The following is a 15,233-nucleotide window of genomic DNA, read 5'->3' as shown; positions in this document are numbered from 1 at the left end:
ATGCAAGGGTAAGAATAATTGAATGCATTGACACAGAAAAGAACCACTGCAGTTAAAGAATTATTTTTCAGATTAAACCTGTGTTTACTTTTTCTTGGGGGGCATCTGTGGCTCTTTGGTTATATATTTGCTTACAGAAGATTCTAATACAATAGGATGTTAGATTTATATCTCAGAATTTTGGCTAAAACTCCAATGATGAAAACTATCGACAAAAATGCACCCACATTCTGCAGAGTGAAACCAAATCTGTCTCCCTCGGAGTGACTATTTCTAAAGGAATTGTGAGCATCTGTATGTGGTGCTGTTCTTACCCTTGAGCCTTTGCTAACTTTTCTTAAGTGTGCAGTTTAAACTCATTTGTGTTTTGGGGAAATAAGGGAGAGGTTTATGTCTTATTTTGGGCAAATCACTTGGGGCAAGGAGAAGCCAATTTCAAGATGGCGGATTAAGTTGGCGTAAGTCACATATGCCCACTAGGACATGTTGCTAGAACATGTGATTTGGGAAATCCCAGAAATTATTAGGTGAGGGGGACACTGTAGAAAAGCAGCAAAGGGATAGGGACTTCAACTCTTGTCCAAATATTAAAGGGAATTTTTGCACCAGGAAAACCACCACGATCTCAGAAACCTTGGTTACACATAATTTCTATCAGCACATAATGAATGAACCCAAGGAGAATGTGGTCTTCAACTGGCAGAGGGGTTGAGAAGGTGGCTCAAATCTTCCTGGGAAAAGGAGGAGAGATGTCTTGAGAGTAGACCAAAACCAGCTCCCAAAACACCTTGAGCTTTTACCAAAAAGTGAAATCCATCCCTGTGTTCTTAGAAGAAGTAGTAGAGAAGTGGTATTAAAAAAAAAAAAAAAAACAGATTCCAATTTTGCACAAATATGAGAGAACAGAAAAGTTTTATTATAGTAACAATAAGCAAATAATTCAACTGAGGGGGCCGGCAGCAGTGTGCAGATGATCCGCCAAGCAGTAAGTAATCAAGATTTGGGGTTATGGAGGTGGGGTGTCAGCAGTTAGTTTGACAGGAAAAGGAGAGAACTGGTTACTCAGCAAATTGGTGACTTTGAGGTTGGTCAGAGTTTCTACAGATACATCCGAATATACCAAACATTGTTATGCTATCTGTTGAATCTCTGTCTTTCTCACTTTCTGGCATTTCACCTAGTTGAGTTCTGAGAGATCAATTTTCCAGACAACTCTTTGTCAACACTTCAATGGGCAGATGATAAGGAACAATTTGAGTCCTTTTGTAAAAATGGAATTAAGCAAATTTACATTCATCTGGAAAGAATTCTATAAGCATCTCCACCTATAAGACTAACTAATGCAAAGAACTGATCTTTCTAACAAACTGTATGGGTAAGATGATCACTGTGCTCCTAAAGGCAAAAATAAGTGTGAAGAAGCTCCAGGGGGCGATTATCTGCCAATCTGGAAAAAATCTAGAGGAGAAATAGAGAGAGCTCAGGGCCATTTTCTTTGGTCTCTTGCATTCCTTTTCTCTGTGTCTCTGAGAAAGAATTCACAAGGTAGGGAGCATCAATACTCTCTGCTTTGGAGTTTCACAAATTGAGAATTTGTCCCTCTCCATTAAATCTATGCAACATCTACCAGCTGCCAACAGTGAACTTTTCTGCACTCCTTAGTCCTGAGCAACAGAAACCAATGTGCTCTGACTTTGTTCAATGAGTTATATGGGGCAGGGCCACCCAGAAAATATGCAGGAACTATAAGCAGAGTTTCATTAAGTTTAATCTTCGTTAAACAGACGTGAGAAAACAAAGGAAGCAATCTCCAATGCTCTGAAGATTAATTCAATTATCCTAGTCTGACTCATAACTTCATCTCGGGCATTTTGCTGCCGTGAAGCACAGAGAGCCTCCTTTTCTGCTAATTCCCTCTCCATTTGTGCCTTTCTCTTCTGCTGCTCCAGTTTATCCTCCAGCTTTCTGATTTTCTCTTCATACTCCTCTCTTATCAGTGCTACCTCTCTCTCTAACTCTGCTCTGTAATGTTCTTGCACCGCTTGGGTTTGTTTCTGAATCTCCTCCTCTGCCCTTTGGTACATCTTATTAGTGTAGCATCCTCCTTTGTTCTCCATCACCATGTGATGGACCAGGGCCAGCAGCTGCGCCCTCTGGGCCTCCTGCTCAGCTCCTGTCGCCCTATTGTTGAACACACAGTAACGATCACCAAACTCGCCCATCAGCTCTTGAAGGCATTCGGGAGCTTCTTCTAGATAATCATGGAAGTCAGTGCCATCCAACTCATCTTTCCGGGTGAATAAGAGAATCATATGTCTCCTAGCTCTGTGCCCAAACATTTTCAGGATCTTCTCAGTGGCCTGGTGCTCTTCCCACGTGTAACGGCCCAGTGGGACCACCAGGAGCAGAGCGTGAGGCCCTGGGGAGGTGAGGAGGATGCAGCGAGCTATCTCCTTGCACGTGTCAGCATCCTGTACCTCGGTGTCGAAAATGCCAGGCGTATCCACGACGACAATTTCTCTCCCGTGCCACGTGCTGCTCCCTTTCTCACATGACTTGGTGATGGATATTGCTGCAATGCTGGAATGAAACACTTTCTTTCCGAGGATGCTGTTCCCTGTTGCACTTTTTCCTGCTCCAGTCTTACCCACTACGACAAGTCTCAGTTGTGAGTCTCTGAGGTCTTGGTTTCCAAGCCCTGGGACATCAGGGAACAAAAGCCACAGTGTTAGGTTCCACCTTTGACTGTTTCTCCCGCAGGGCCCCTGCCCACCGGTGCCCTCCGCTATTGCCCACTAGGGTGCTCTCCCTTGAGTTACCTCTGCACTCGCGGGGAGTCTATAGAAAGTCCTCTGGGCCTGATGTTCCTCTTGCAGTACTTAGGGAACGCTCAAGTACTTTTCAGGATTCCCTTGAGGTTCTTACTCTGACCTTTTGTAGCTAAGTAGCCCAGAGAGGAGGAAACAGAACGGTTCAAGAAGAGAACTCTGAGCTACTGCAAGTAGCTGTTCCTCATAAGATAATGCAGGAAGCAACACGAAATCTGACTTTGGGACATTGCAGAGGGAGATTGTTTCCCCCCAATACATATCCAAAATGGAATTTTCCTCTTCCCATTAAGAAGCCAGGTAGGTGGGTATCCAGCTCATCTCACCCTTGCAGGGTAGACAAGGGCTACCCGTGCAGGAAGACAAAGTGTCTCTTTGTATTTCACATACATAACCACCCTTTCAGGGATTATGACTCACAGGAAAACAAAATACCCAACATTTAAAGTTAACGACTTGAGCTTTAGCAAATCAAGAAGAGGCAACGCTAGATATAGCAACAGAAATTTAGTGAAGTTTTTATATTGTAAATTAATAGGTTGAAGAATTATAGCCAGAAAATATTGACATCCAGAGAGGCTACACCTGGCAGTTCTGGTGTGTCTACATTGTAGGAAGTAGGACATAAGAACCCTCACCAAGCCCGTGCTCTATCAGCATAGTTTCACCTCTCTTCATCTTAACGTTTATGCTACATCATGTGGAGGAAGTGGAGAGGGTCGAGAGAAATGAAAGCGCAGGGTGAATGAAGAGAAAATGAGAAACGAGGTTGGAAATAGTTTGCTCTTGCTCAGACGGGGACTGGCTGACAGGTCAGGAGGAACCTGCCTGGCCAGGGGAGCCCAGAGCACCCTCTCACCATGGCTGGTCCTGGGTTCACTGGAGTTGGAACTTGTACTGCAGTATTGGGCTGCCATTGTACTCTGAATTCCTGTAGATAAAGAAACATAACTATGTTATTTTAGGGGAATGGAGAGTGACTGGAAACCTCAACCTCCTGGAGCCAACAGTTGCTTTTTTTCCATAAACTTGCTACTAGATTCCTCCTCCCCATTTCCCAACACTTCTCCTCAACTCTCCATTTTCAGTCTAATTTCAGATTGTCCCTTTGTCTTTACACAAACATAAATGCTTCACGTGCTTCCTCAGCCCTGGTTCTGTGCACCCTTCTCCCTCTCTATTCAGGGAATTATTGCTTTGAATGCCATTTATATGTGGTCTGTAGGCTAGACTCTCATCAGAGTTCTCAACTTTTATATCCCATTCAACTTCTCCAGTTGGCAATTCCACAGGCATCTCAAACAGAACTCAGCCAAAACGGAACACTTAACCTCTACCCCAAGGCTGCTCTGCCGCCATCATTCCGTTTCAGTAAAGAGCATCACCATTCAGCCAGTGGCTCAGGTGGAATCTTGGGGTCATCTACAACTCTTCCTCACTTGCTCATCAGTCCATCACCAAATTCTATTGCTCCTACTTCCAAAAAGCACAAAGTTATCCTCTTCTCCTCATCTTCCTGTTAATTCAACCTACTGTCATTTGTTTGCAATGTAACAAGCTCCTAACTGATCATTTCAGATGCCTTTTCAAAACTAAAATTTGATTATTTTTCTTGCTTAAATTCTTTAATGGCTTTCTATTGCTTTTTTAAAAAAATAGTTGAGAATCCTTGGATGGTCCATAAGGCCCTGCATGATCAATGGCTCTCCCTCTCAAAAGGCTTTAACCATACTGGCCTCCTCAATGTTCCCAGAAACTCTAAGCTCCTTCCAACTTCCAGACCCTTGCGGAACAGTTCCCTCTCCCTGGAGCACTCCTTCTCCAATCCATTGCCCAGCTCCTTCCTCCTCAGCCCTCAGCCCTCAGCTCTCTCTCTGTCACTTCTCCAGAGAGGGCCACTCCAATTTCTCCACAGAGCTCACTCACTCACCCAACTCTATTCCTGAAAGCTTCAAGTTATTTATAAATTCTATAAATGGTGAAAGGAATCATTTATTTGCACAAATATCCTCTGAGCAGTGACTCCCGAAAGAGGCATTCATTTGTGAGGCTCAGCCTTGAAAACAGATTACAGCCTAAAGTCAGCAAAGACGGGAAACAGGAACTAATGAGAAATACATTCTGAGAGCAAGTCAGCCAGGAGGTTTCAGATGTAGACCCAGGGCAGAGGTCATCTCTCTACCAAATCACTCATTTTCCTCCCTCCCTGCCCCCACCCACAAACACCCTTATTCCCTTACCTGGAAAATCTGGGTCCTGCTCGCTCCTCTAACTTTGAAGGCAATGCTAAGCCAGGATATTGAGAGAGGAGGAGAGAGGAAGTGAGGGGAGGAGCCGTTCAAACTTGCTCATGCAAGAGACCTGCCCACCTTCTCAACTATCACACTAATAGAACTTTCTGCAATGACGGAGGTGTTTTGTGCAGTCCAATATGATAACCTTTGGCCACACAGGCTATTGAGCACATGAAATGTAATGAATATGATTGCAGAATTGGATTTTAATTTTATTTCATTTTCATTAGTTGAAAGTTAAAGATAAATAGCCACACCTGCCTAGTGGCTACCATATTAGAGCATGCAAAAGTTCTATAGGGAGGAAAGAACTATGGGTCATGCTGTGAAATTCTGGAAGAAACTGCTGGGTCAAAACCGAGTGTTGGGCTGGCTCCGTGGCTTAGCGGTTAAGTGCGCGCGCTCCGCTGCTAGCGGCCCGGGTTTGGATCCCAGGCGTGCACCGACGCACCGCTTCTCCGGCCATGCTGAGGCCGTGTCCCACATACAGCAACTAGAAGGACGTGCAGCTATGACATACAGCTATCTACTGGAGCTTTGGGGGGGAAACAATAAATAAATAAAAATCTAAAAAAAACCAAAAAACAAAAAACCGAGAGTTGCCAGCTATTCTGAAAGACCTATGGATCCCTGGACCCACTTTTCAGCGCAACAGGCCTCCCAGCCCAACATTTGCTCCCAGTGCTTCGGGCTTGTATCCGTGTAGGCAGCTACCACCTCCTCTCCTTCCTCCCAATGATGTGGGAGAGAGAGCAAGACTGCTATTTCCAGGGTGTCTCTTCTGAATCATCTGCTAGAAGAAAGAGCAAATGATCTTCATTTGACTACTTAGGAAGGGCCCAAAGTATCCCTGTGAGATGGTACTAGAACCATTTGGAATAATCTAAGCCTTGACATCTGACACTATCTGCCAGGAAAACGGAAACTGTGAGGATTGTAATGAGGGTCCCAGTTCTCCAGAGATGTGGATCCCATCTAAAAGGGGTCCCAATTTACCATTATAGCCCAAAACTGAGACAATTTAGAGTTGCATAGGACTTCATTAATTATACAAGTTGCTAACAAGTCTAAAGAGAAGACACGAATTTCTGTGAAGATAGAGTATGGTTGGCCCTGTGTATACAAGCACAGGATAAGTACCCTAAAATAGAGGACAGGGCAATGGAATAAAGCATGCACCAGCAGTAAGGATAAATGACGTTCCAGAACAATATAACCTAAATAACAAGGACGTCTCAGTCCCTAGGTGAGACAGGCAAGCAAAAGTGAGTCAGAAGAATAGGCAGAGTGTGACCACATTGCAGTGATTCTGAAGTGGGTGACTTAAAAGAGAGAAAGGGGAAGACTATATTTTGTTTCTATAGTTTAAGCCTCGCTGGAAGGTTTGTGTCATTCTCTATTTAATTGTGGGAGTGGGAGCAGAAACTGATGTAAAATATAGTAGTTCTTTAAGGTACTATTAAACCCCCAGACCATTACTTAGTTATTCTTTATTCAGGTTAAAGGGGTCACTTCTCATAGGAAAATTCTCTCTTATGACTTACATTTGGAATGAAACCCACGTTGGGCTAAATGTTTTCACAGTAAAGCAATATGTTGAGAGAAATTTCTAGCTTTAAAGACATATTATAAAAGAAAAACCATCTAAAAATAATTTTCTGAGATATCACATTTAAAAATTGGAAAAGGAACAGAAAATTGGACCTAAAGCAAGGAGAATGAAATAAATAATACTGGGAAGAAATCATTGAAATAGAAAACAGAAAAACAATAAAGAAAGCAAATGAAAACAAAAGCTGATTCTTTGAAAATAACTGAGAAAATTGACAAGCCTCTACATATATGAAGAAAAAGGGTAAAAATATACAAATTACCAACATCAGGAATGGAAGAGGGGACATCACTACAAATCTTACAGATATTAAAGGGAAATAATGGACTGTAATGTAAAACTTTATGCCAATACATTTGACTATATAGATGAAATAGACAGATTCCCTGAAAAGCACAACTTAGCAAACCTGCCCTAAGAAGAAACAGAAAATTTGAAAAGCCCTACATCAAATAAAAAATTAAAATTGTAATTTAAAACTTTCCCATCCAGAAAACTTCAGGGCAAATTAATTCATTGGTAAATTTCATTAAATATTTAAGGAAAAAATTATATGATATCAATCTAACACAAATTCAGAAAATAAAAGAGAAAATGACACGTCCTAATTCATTTCATGAAGCCAAACATGCCATGACCCAAAACCAGATGCAGACATCACCAGAAAAGGAACCACAGACCAATATCCCTAATCAAAATAGATACCAAAATACTTTAAAGAATATTAGCAAATGAAATCCAACAACATACATAAAAATACTATATCATGACTGAGTGGGGTCAATCCTAGGTGTACAAAGTTTGTTTACCAGTTGATAATCAACATAATTCACCATCAACAGATTAAAGAAAACATATACAAATATTCCCTGACTCATGATGGTTCGACTTATGATTTTTCAACTTTACGATGGTGGGACAGCAATATGCATTCAGTAGAGACTGTACTTAGAATCTTGAATTTTGATATTTTCCTGGGCTAGCGATATGAGGTACGATCTTCTCTTGTGATGCTGGGCAGGGCAGCAGCCGCAGCTCCCAGTCAGCCATGTGATCACAAGGGTAAACAGCCAATAATACACTTGCAACCATGCTGGGCACACACAACCATTCTGTTTTTCACTTTCAGTACAGTATTCAATAAATTACATGAGATATTCAACACTTCATTATAAAATAGGCTTTGTGTTAGATGATTTTGCCCAACTGCAGGCTAATGTAAGTGTTGTGAGCACATTTAAGGTAGGCTAAGCTATACTATGATGTTCAATAGGTTGTGTAATAAATGCATTTTTGACAGATTATTTTCAACTTATGATGGGTGTATTGGGATGTAATCTCACTCAAGGTCGAGGAGCATCTGTAATCATTTTAATTGTTCCAGAAAAAGCATTTGATAAAATATAACATCCATTCAAGATTAAACCTCTCAGCAATCTAGGACTAGAAAGGAACTTATTCAATCCGATTAAAGACATCTAGGAAAAAAATATTTCTAACATCATACTTAACAGCGACAGGCTAAGTGTTTTAGATCTAACATTAGGCATCAGGCAAGGATATCTCTTCAATATTGCCTTGGAGACCCTAGCCGTTGCAGTAGGACAAGATAAAGAAATAAAGGGCATAAAGATTAGAAAGGAAGACATAAAACTGTCTTTATTTGCAGATGACATGATCATGTATGTAGAAAACGTAAGGACTCTGTGAAAAAGCTGGTAGAACTAAGAAGTGAATTTACACAGCTGCAGGATACTAGGTTAATATACAACATTCAACTGTGTGTTTATTTACTAGCAATGAACAATGGGAAAATTAAAATTTAAAAATAATACAATTTAAAATAGAATAAAACATTTAAGAATAAATTTAATGAAAGATGTGTGTGACTGATACACTGAAAATTGCAAAAGAGAATCAAGACCTAAGTAAATGCAATGTTTGTGGATTGGAACACTCAGTATTGTTAAGGTGGCAATTCTCCCTAATTGATCTATGAGTTTTGTAGAATACCAATCAAAATTCTAACAGAATATTTTAAAAGAAATTGCTAAGCTGATTTTAAAATTTGCGTGGAAAGGCAGAAGACATGGGGTAGCTGAAACAATTTCAAAGAGAAGAAGAGGAAATCTGGAGGACTTACAACACCTAATATCAAGTTTTACTATAAAGCTGTAATAATCTAGACAATGTTATATTGGTGAAGGGATAACAGAGATCAATGGAAAAGAACAGAGGATCCAGAAACACACCCATATTTAAATCATCAATTGATATCCAACAAAGCTGCCAAAGTAATGCAACTGAGAAAAGACAGTTCTTTCAACAAATTCTGTTGAGATTGCTAGATCTGTATGGAAAATAATAAACCTGAATCCTTGTCTCACATCACACTGAAAACTAAATCAAAATGGACTTAAACCTAAATGTAAGAGCTAACACTATTCTACTTCCATAAAAAAATATCAAAGAAAATCTTGGTGATATTGGGTTAAACAGATTCCTTAAATAGGACAAAAAAGTACAAAATATAAATGAAAAAGCTGAAAATATAGACATTATCAAAAATCAAACTTTTGCTCTTCTAAAAATACACTTAAGAAAATGAAAAGGCAAGCCACAGGCTGGGAGAAACTATTTGCAAAACATATCTAGCATAAACATTTATCCAGGACATAGAGAGAATTCCTACAAAATAATAATAAAAAGACAAACAACCCAATAATAAAATGGGCAAAAGATTTTACAAAGGGAGATATACAAATAGCCAATAAGCACATAAAAATTGCTCTACTTGACTAATCTTTGGGGAAATGCATATGAAAACCTTAATGAGATACCACTACACACCTGTGAGGAAGACTAAAGCTGAAAACACTGACAATACCAAACGTTGGCAAGGATGTGCTTTCATAGATTGCAAACAAGCATATGAAAAGCTACCATATTTTTGGAAAAAAATAAACAGTATCTCATAAAATTGAACACACAAACCAGCTATCCCACTCCCAGGTGTTTACTTAAGAGAAATAAAAACACAGACTTGTATGTGAATGCTTATTTGTTATAATATTTTAATAGCCCAAACTGGAAACACCCAAAGGTACATCAATTGGTGAATGAATAAACAAATTCTGGTATCTCCATACTGCTATGGGTTAAATTGTGTCCCCTAAAAAGATACACTGAAGTTTTAACCCCTGGAACCTCAGAATGTGTTCTTATTTGAAAAGAGGGCCATTGGAGACATAATTAGTTGAGATGAGGTCATACTAAAGCAGGGTAGACCCTTAATGTTATAAGGACTAGTGTCCTTATAGGAAGAGGAGAACGCCATGTGACAACAGAGGAAGAGCCCTGAGTGATGGGTCCACAAGTCAATGAACACCAAGGGTTGCTGGCGACACCAGAAGCTAAGAAAAAGAAAGAAGCTAAGAACAGATTCTCCCCTAGAGCCTGCAGAGAGAGCATGACCCTGCAGACACCTTGATTTTGGACTTCTAGCCTCCAGAACTGTGAGAGAATAAATTGCCATTATTTTAAGTCACCCAATCAGTGGTACTTTGTTATGACAGCCCCAGGAAACTAACGCACATACCATGGAATTCTAGTCAGCAATGAAAATGAACAAAAAAACAACACATGGCACAGCATGGAGGACTCTGAAAGGAAACCCTAAGTGAAAGACGTCAATCAGGAAAGACTACATCCTGTAGATTAAATTCATATGAAATTCTAGAAAAGGCAAAACTATCACAACAGAAAGCAGATTACTGGTTGCCTGGGACATGGAGTTGGAGGAGAGGATGGACTCCAAAAGGCCATGAGGAAAATTGTTAGGTGTTGGAACTGTTGTGTATCTTGATTAGGGTGGTGGTCATACAGTTGTGTAAAATTACCAAAATGCATCGAGCTGAACACTTAAAATGAACAAATTTTATTTTATGTGAATTAAAACTCAGTAAAGCTGAAAACCTGCAGCTGTTTAGGTACAATTGGATGTAACTTGGATAATCTGTCATGGTAGATTGATTGTAAAAGTGGCCACCAGTTTGCACACTACCTGTGTCCATGGCCTTTGACAACACGAACCTGTATCTCTTCCCATGCAGAGATGGGGTCTATTTCGGCACCTCTTGGAGCTCGAAGGCTCAAAGGCTTTGCAGTTTGGTTTCTGACAGCTTCTGCTCTTTTGTGCATTTCCTGTTTCTGCTTCACAATTAGACACCCTTTTTTTCAACCTATGAACTACCTTCTCATGCATATCAAAATATCTATACCACTTTACTAGAAATTCTATAGTAAAGAGACCAGAGGATGATTTTCACACACATCACAGCACAGTCCCCAGGAAGTCTGTGGACTACAACAGATGTTAGCCCATTTCTCAGAATCTTGGCACAAAACCAAGAAAGGTAGTTGTAAATTTGTCTGTGCACAGCAACCTTCCTCTCTGTCTCTGCCACTGCCAATTCCGGCCTCATTGCCTTCAGTGTTTGTCTTACTGTCACATAGAGGTGTGGTCACTTCACAGGACAGAAAGGTTAAGAAGCAAGGTCGGTGTCCCCTAGTCTGCGTGGGATGGTGCTCACAATGGACTCAGACCTGGAGAGGAGGCCTAATTAAGGATAGTCACACCCTGTCTCGAGCTGAGTAAAATGAACAGTGCAATTAGTGGGTGCAGCCTGTCTCTGCTTTTAGAATCTCAACAATGGAGCTTAAAAAGCCTAAACTGCTTATAGGAAATTTAGCAGGTCAATTACTTCTTTATTATTGCTTATTTTGAAGTAATAGCAACATAAAATTTGTATTTGAATTTCTTTATTTGCAAGTCGTGAATCGCCGCAAATGATTCTCTGTAAATATAAATATGTAAAAGTAGTTTGCACATTCTCTCTTTTATATTTTATTTCTACTTAACAAGAGATCGGGGATTTCAGAGTGAAGATAGCAAACTGATCATACTCCAACCGTTCTAGAAAATGGATTAACATAATTGTAGACCACAGACGTCCTCTCTTTTGGTAACCCCTAATTAAACCACAACATCCTCAAGAACTTGGGAGAATGAGCATCAATGACAAGAGGTTTCAACAAATTTCTGGAAGGCAGAGAGAGGAAGGATGCATTGGGGCAGAACATCCCCAGTCAACACGATCCCAGAGAGGCTGTGGGAGAGCTGGCCTCAGATGGTGACTGGAGCACGTCGGGGAGGTTCAGCTTCAGAAACTACGGCCGCATGGAATGGGGTAGCGGGGCTGAAAGTAGGGTGTGATGTGAACATGAGACAGTTGATTCTTCCATCATCCCCTCATTTCCCCCTAATTCAGAAACCCACACTTCAAGGAATCTCTTCCAAGTGTGTAATTAGAGGGTTCCTCTCTATAGACTAGAACATCTCCAGAGGAAAGCCTCTGCATTCCGGTATTTAGGGTTCCCTCTGCATAGCAGCCTGTACCGCTCTGTCACCTCAGGTGAAGCCTGCAGTCACAACCCTCACCCATCACGAGGAACTTCCAGGGAGCTTTTGTCATGACTTATCCTCAAATATGAAAAGATGATCAGGGAGAATTGACATTTGAGGACAGACTACAACATGAAAGAGAGAGAGAAGAGACTAAGTAAACAGAAAAATAACTCTAAAAGGAGCCATTAACTCAGGAAACAAAAACAAAAACAGGAAAAACCAACCAGACAAATAAAAATAAACCTCTCATTCAGGTATCTAGATTATTAAGCCTCCCACTGAAATCAGCTAAAAATACTGAGAAATATCACATATATTTTCTTAAAAGCATGGGTGAGCAGGCAAGAAAATAAGCTTTCTCAGACACGGAGTGGAGTGAAGGAGGAAACCCAGAGGGTGAGTGAGGGTGGCAGCTGGCTGTCGCTCTGGAGTGTCTCACCAACCCTGGAGAGCTCTACTTCTCAAAGCCACACTGACATGTAAGTGAGAGTCAAAGATCAGAACTGTTTTGGGGGTTCTAATAGGGGACCTTTTACCATGAAAAGTAAACCCCAAAGGGCTACTTCCTCAACGAAGGGAGATCTAGAAGCAATGACTTCCAATTGGTGAGCTGGATGATAGATTTGAAAAAGAACAGGCCACAATGCAATTAAACAGGCAAACGATGCTTACAGAGAGAAAATGGAAGAGAATAGGGCAGAGGGAATGTTCAAAGTGATAATGGCTGAATTTTTTTCTGAACTGATGAAATTCACCAACCCATACAGTCAAGAAATCTAACTAATCCCAAAGAAGAGAATTAAGAAAGAATTCACAGCTTAACATATAATAGTGAAACTATAGGACATGGAAGCAAAGAGAATGTCTTGGAAGTAGCTGGAAAGAGCAGACAGATGACCTTTGAAAAAGAGATAGCTGGAACTGCACTGATTTCTTAATAGTAACAAAGGAAGCCAGAAAACAGTGGAAATGTATTTTCAATGTGCTGAGAGAAAATAACAGTCAACCTAAAATTCTATACTCAGGGAAAATAGCTGTCAAAAATAAGTGCAAAACAGACAGTGACCGCAGCATCATGGCAGAGTGACTTGTTCCCTTAGTCTCTCCCCACGAAGTTACAACTAAATGGACATTCATTAACCAACAGGGGATTCCCTACAAAGCACAATAGGATGTCTGAGAGATCCACGCACCCATACATCTGAAGGTGGAGGAACTGGATCCCTGGGAAGCGGTGGAAAGAGGTGAGTGGATCCCTCCCCCATCCCAGCAGCAGTGATGTAGGTTGTGGGTCCTCAAACAGCAGCCGGTGCATGACTGTAAGAGGAGGCGGGGGCAGTCAGGCCTGTGAGCGAACGCTTTCCCTTTCAGAGTTGCAACCCAGCCATGGGAGCGCCCCCCACGCTGCAGCAGTCCCGCTTGTAGGAACGCTCCCCACCGAGTGGGCTGGCTCATGAGAAGGAGCTCCCACCAAGTGCAGTAGCTCAGGCGAACTGCCTGCGAGCACAGAGCTGGCCCACGTGTGCAATAGAAAGTGCCCCTCCCCTCCTGCCTAGTACATCAGCTTGGCCAGTGCCCTGCCAAGGCAGTGGTCCTGCACCAGAGCGCCTGTGCATGTGTGTGTGACCTGCCAAGTGGCTGTGGCCAGCGGGCAAACACAGATGAGCCCTATTGGCACAGCTCCCACCAGACACGGCAGGTTCAGAAAAGAGAGCGCCTGCCCCCAGCCCCCCAGAGGTGGCAGGTTGAACTGCTACAAATGCCCCAGCAAAGGATCAGTTCATCAAACACCATGAAAAACACCATAACACTTTAGAGCAGAAGGAAAATGACAAGTCTCCAGAAATAAATCCTGAAGTCAAAGAAATTTACAATCTCAATGACAGAGAATTCAAAATAGTTGTCATAAAGATACTCAACGAGTTACAAGAAAGCTCAGAAAGACAGTTCAATGAGCTCAGGAATAAAATTAACGAGCAGAAGGAATACTTCACCAAAGAGATTGAAACTCTAAAAAAAGCCAAACACAGATGTTGGAGGTGAAGAACACAATTAATGAGATAAAAAATAATCTAGTGGGACTTCTTGCTCTCTGAATTCTGCTTGGCTTCTGCCAATGTGAAGTCCAGTCAGGGGGGTATCTCGTTGGTACAGCAAGATCAGGGTGTTTGGTCTCCTGCCTGTCCCCCTGCAGGGTTGGTTCTCTCCACCCCACTCTCCTTATGGGCTCTAGTTTTCATCACCCCCTTAGGCTTAGGATGTGATCTCCTCACTGTTGCTAGCACGCCTCCTTGTTGTTTCTGAACCCTGTGTCCACAGCTGGTAGGAAGCCCCTTCACTAGACTTCCCTCCAAGTCCTGAACTAGAGAGGGCCATCTCTCCTGCTAGAATTCAGATTGATTGATTTTTGATACCCACTTCTTTTTCTCTTTCAGAGCATTCCTTGATATTTATTATTTTTTTAAACTCCCTCTAGTGTTTTCTGCCACCAGAAATCTCTCTCCTGACAGCTGAAATCTCTGAGACAAGTTTACCCTCACAAACTGTGACATTGGCAGTGAACAGATGAAAGGTTCTGTCTTCTTAAAATAATTGAGAAACTTCACAGTTAGAGGGATGACTTTATGTCATTTCTAATGATTACAGATAACCCAAATTCAAATTGTTGGAATTTTTACAGTCGTCCTTTATTTGGTCTGTGAACATGACTGAGAGTATTGACTGCATCAGTGGATTTTAGGGAGACAGGGATTTGAGAGTAAGCCTGGAGAAAATAAGATCCCAAATACCTGCTGATTCTAAGGTTCATTACAAAAGTTATGGATGGAGTAAAGACAAAATGGAAGGGAATAGCTGCTGTGAGAAACATGTGCATAATATATGTGAAATAACACGGCTCACCAAGCTGCTGTTTGCCATACTGCAGTTCTTGTGTTTAAAGGTAGTTCCTGGTGAGTGACTCATCAGTGCAGTATTATCTCCAGAGAGCAAAGTATTCATGACTGTCCTGACTTCTTTCATTTAAGAACCAT

General features: G+C 41.4%; 1 protein-coding gene across 1 annotated transcript; it reads right to left on the bottom strand.

Moving 5' to 3' along the window:
- Positions 1-895: 895 nt before the first annotated feature.
- On the bottom strand, positions 896-5,175 carry GIMAP4 (GTPase, IMAP family member 4). The gene is made up of 3 exons (XM_058533020.1): positions 5,069-5,175; positions 3,688-3,759; positions 896-2,698 (listed from the first exon to the last, which is right to left on the bottom strand). Exons 2-3 carry the CDS (start codon positions 3,743-3,745, stop codon positions 1,767-1,769), a joined length of 990 nt encoding a protein of 329 aa, XP_058389003.1. The 5' UTR covers positions 3,746-3,759; positions 5,069-5,175; the 3' UTR covers positions 896-1,766.
- Positions 5,176-15,233: the final 10,058 nt, after the last annotated feature.

Source organism: Diceros bicornis, chromosome 3 (assembly GCF_020826845.1).
Source record: "Diceros bicornis minor isolate mBicDic1 chromosome 3, mDicBic1.mat.cur, whole genome shotgun sequence".
Classification (NCBI taxonomy): domain Eukaryota; kingdom Metazoa; phylum Chordata; class Mammalia; order Perissodactyla; family Rhinocerotidae; genus Diceros; species Diceros bicornis.
This window is presented reverse-complemented; position numbering and strand designations above follow the sequence as displayed.

What these genes read in the sequence shown, in the direction of transcription:
- GIMAP4 (XM_058533020.1), bottom strand. Translation starts at nt 3,745, where the DNA reads ATGGCAGCCCAATACTGCAGTACAAGTTCCAACTCCAGTGAACCCAGG. An exon ending in TGAACCCAGGACCAGCCATG is followed by an intron (nt 2,699 to 3,687) that starts GTGAGAGGGTGC and finishes CTGATGTCCCAG; the next exon opens with GGCTTGGAAACCAAGACCTC.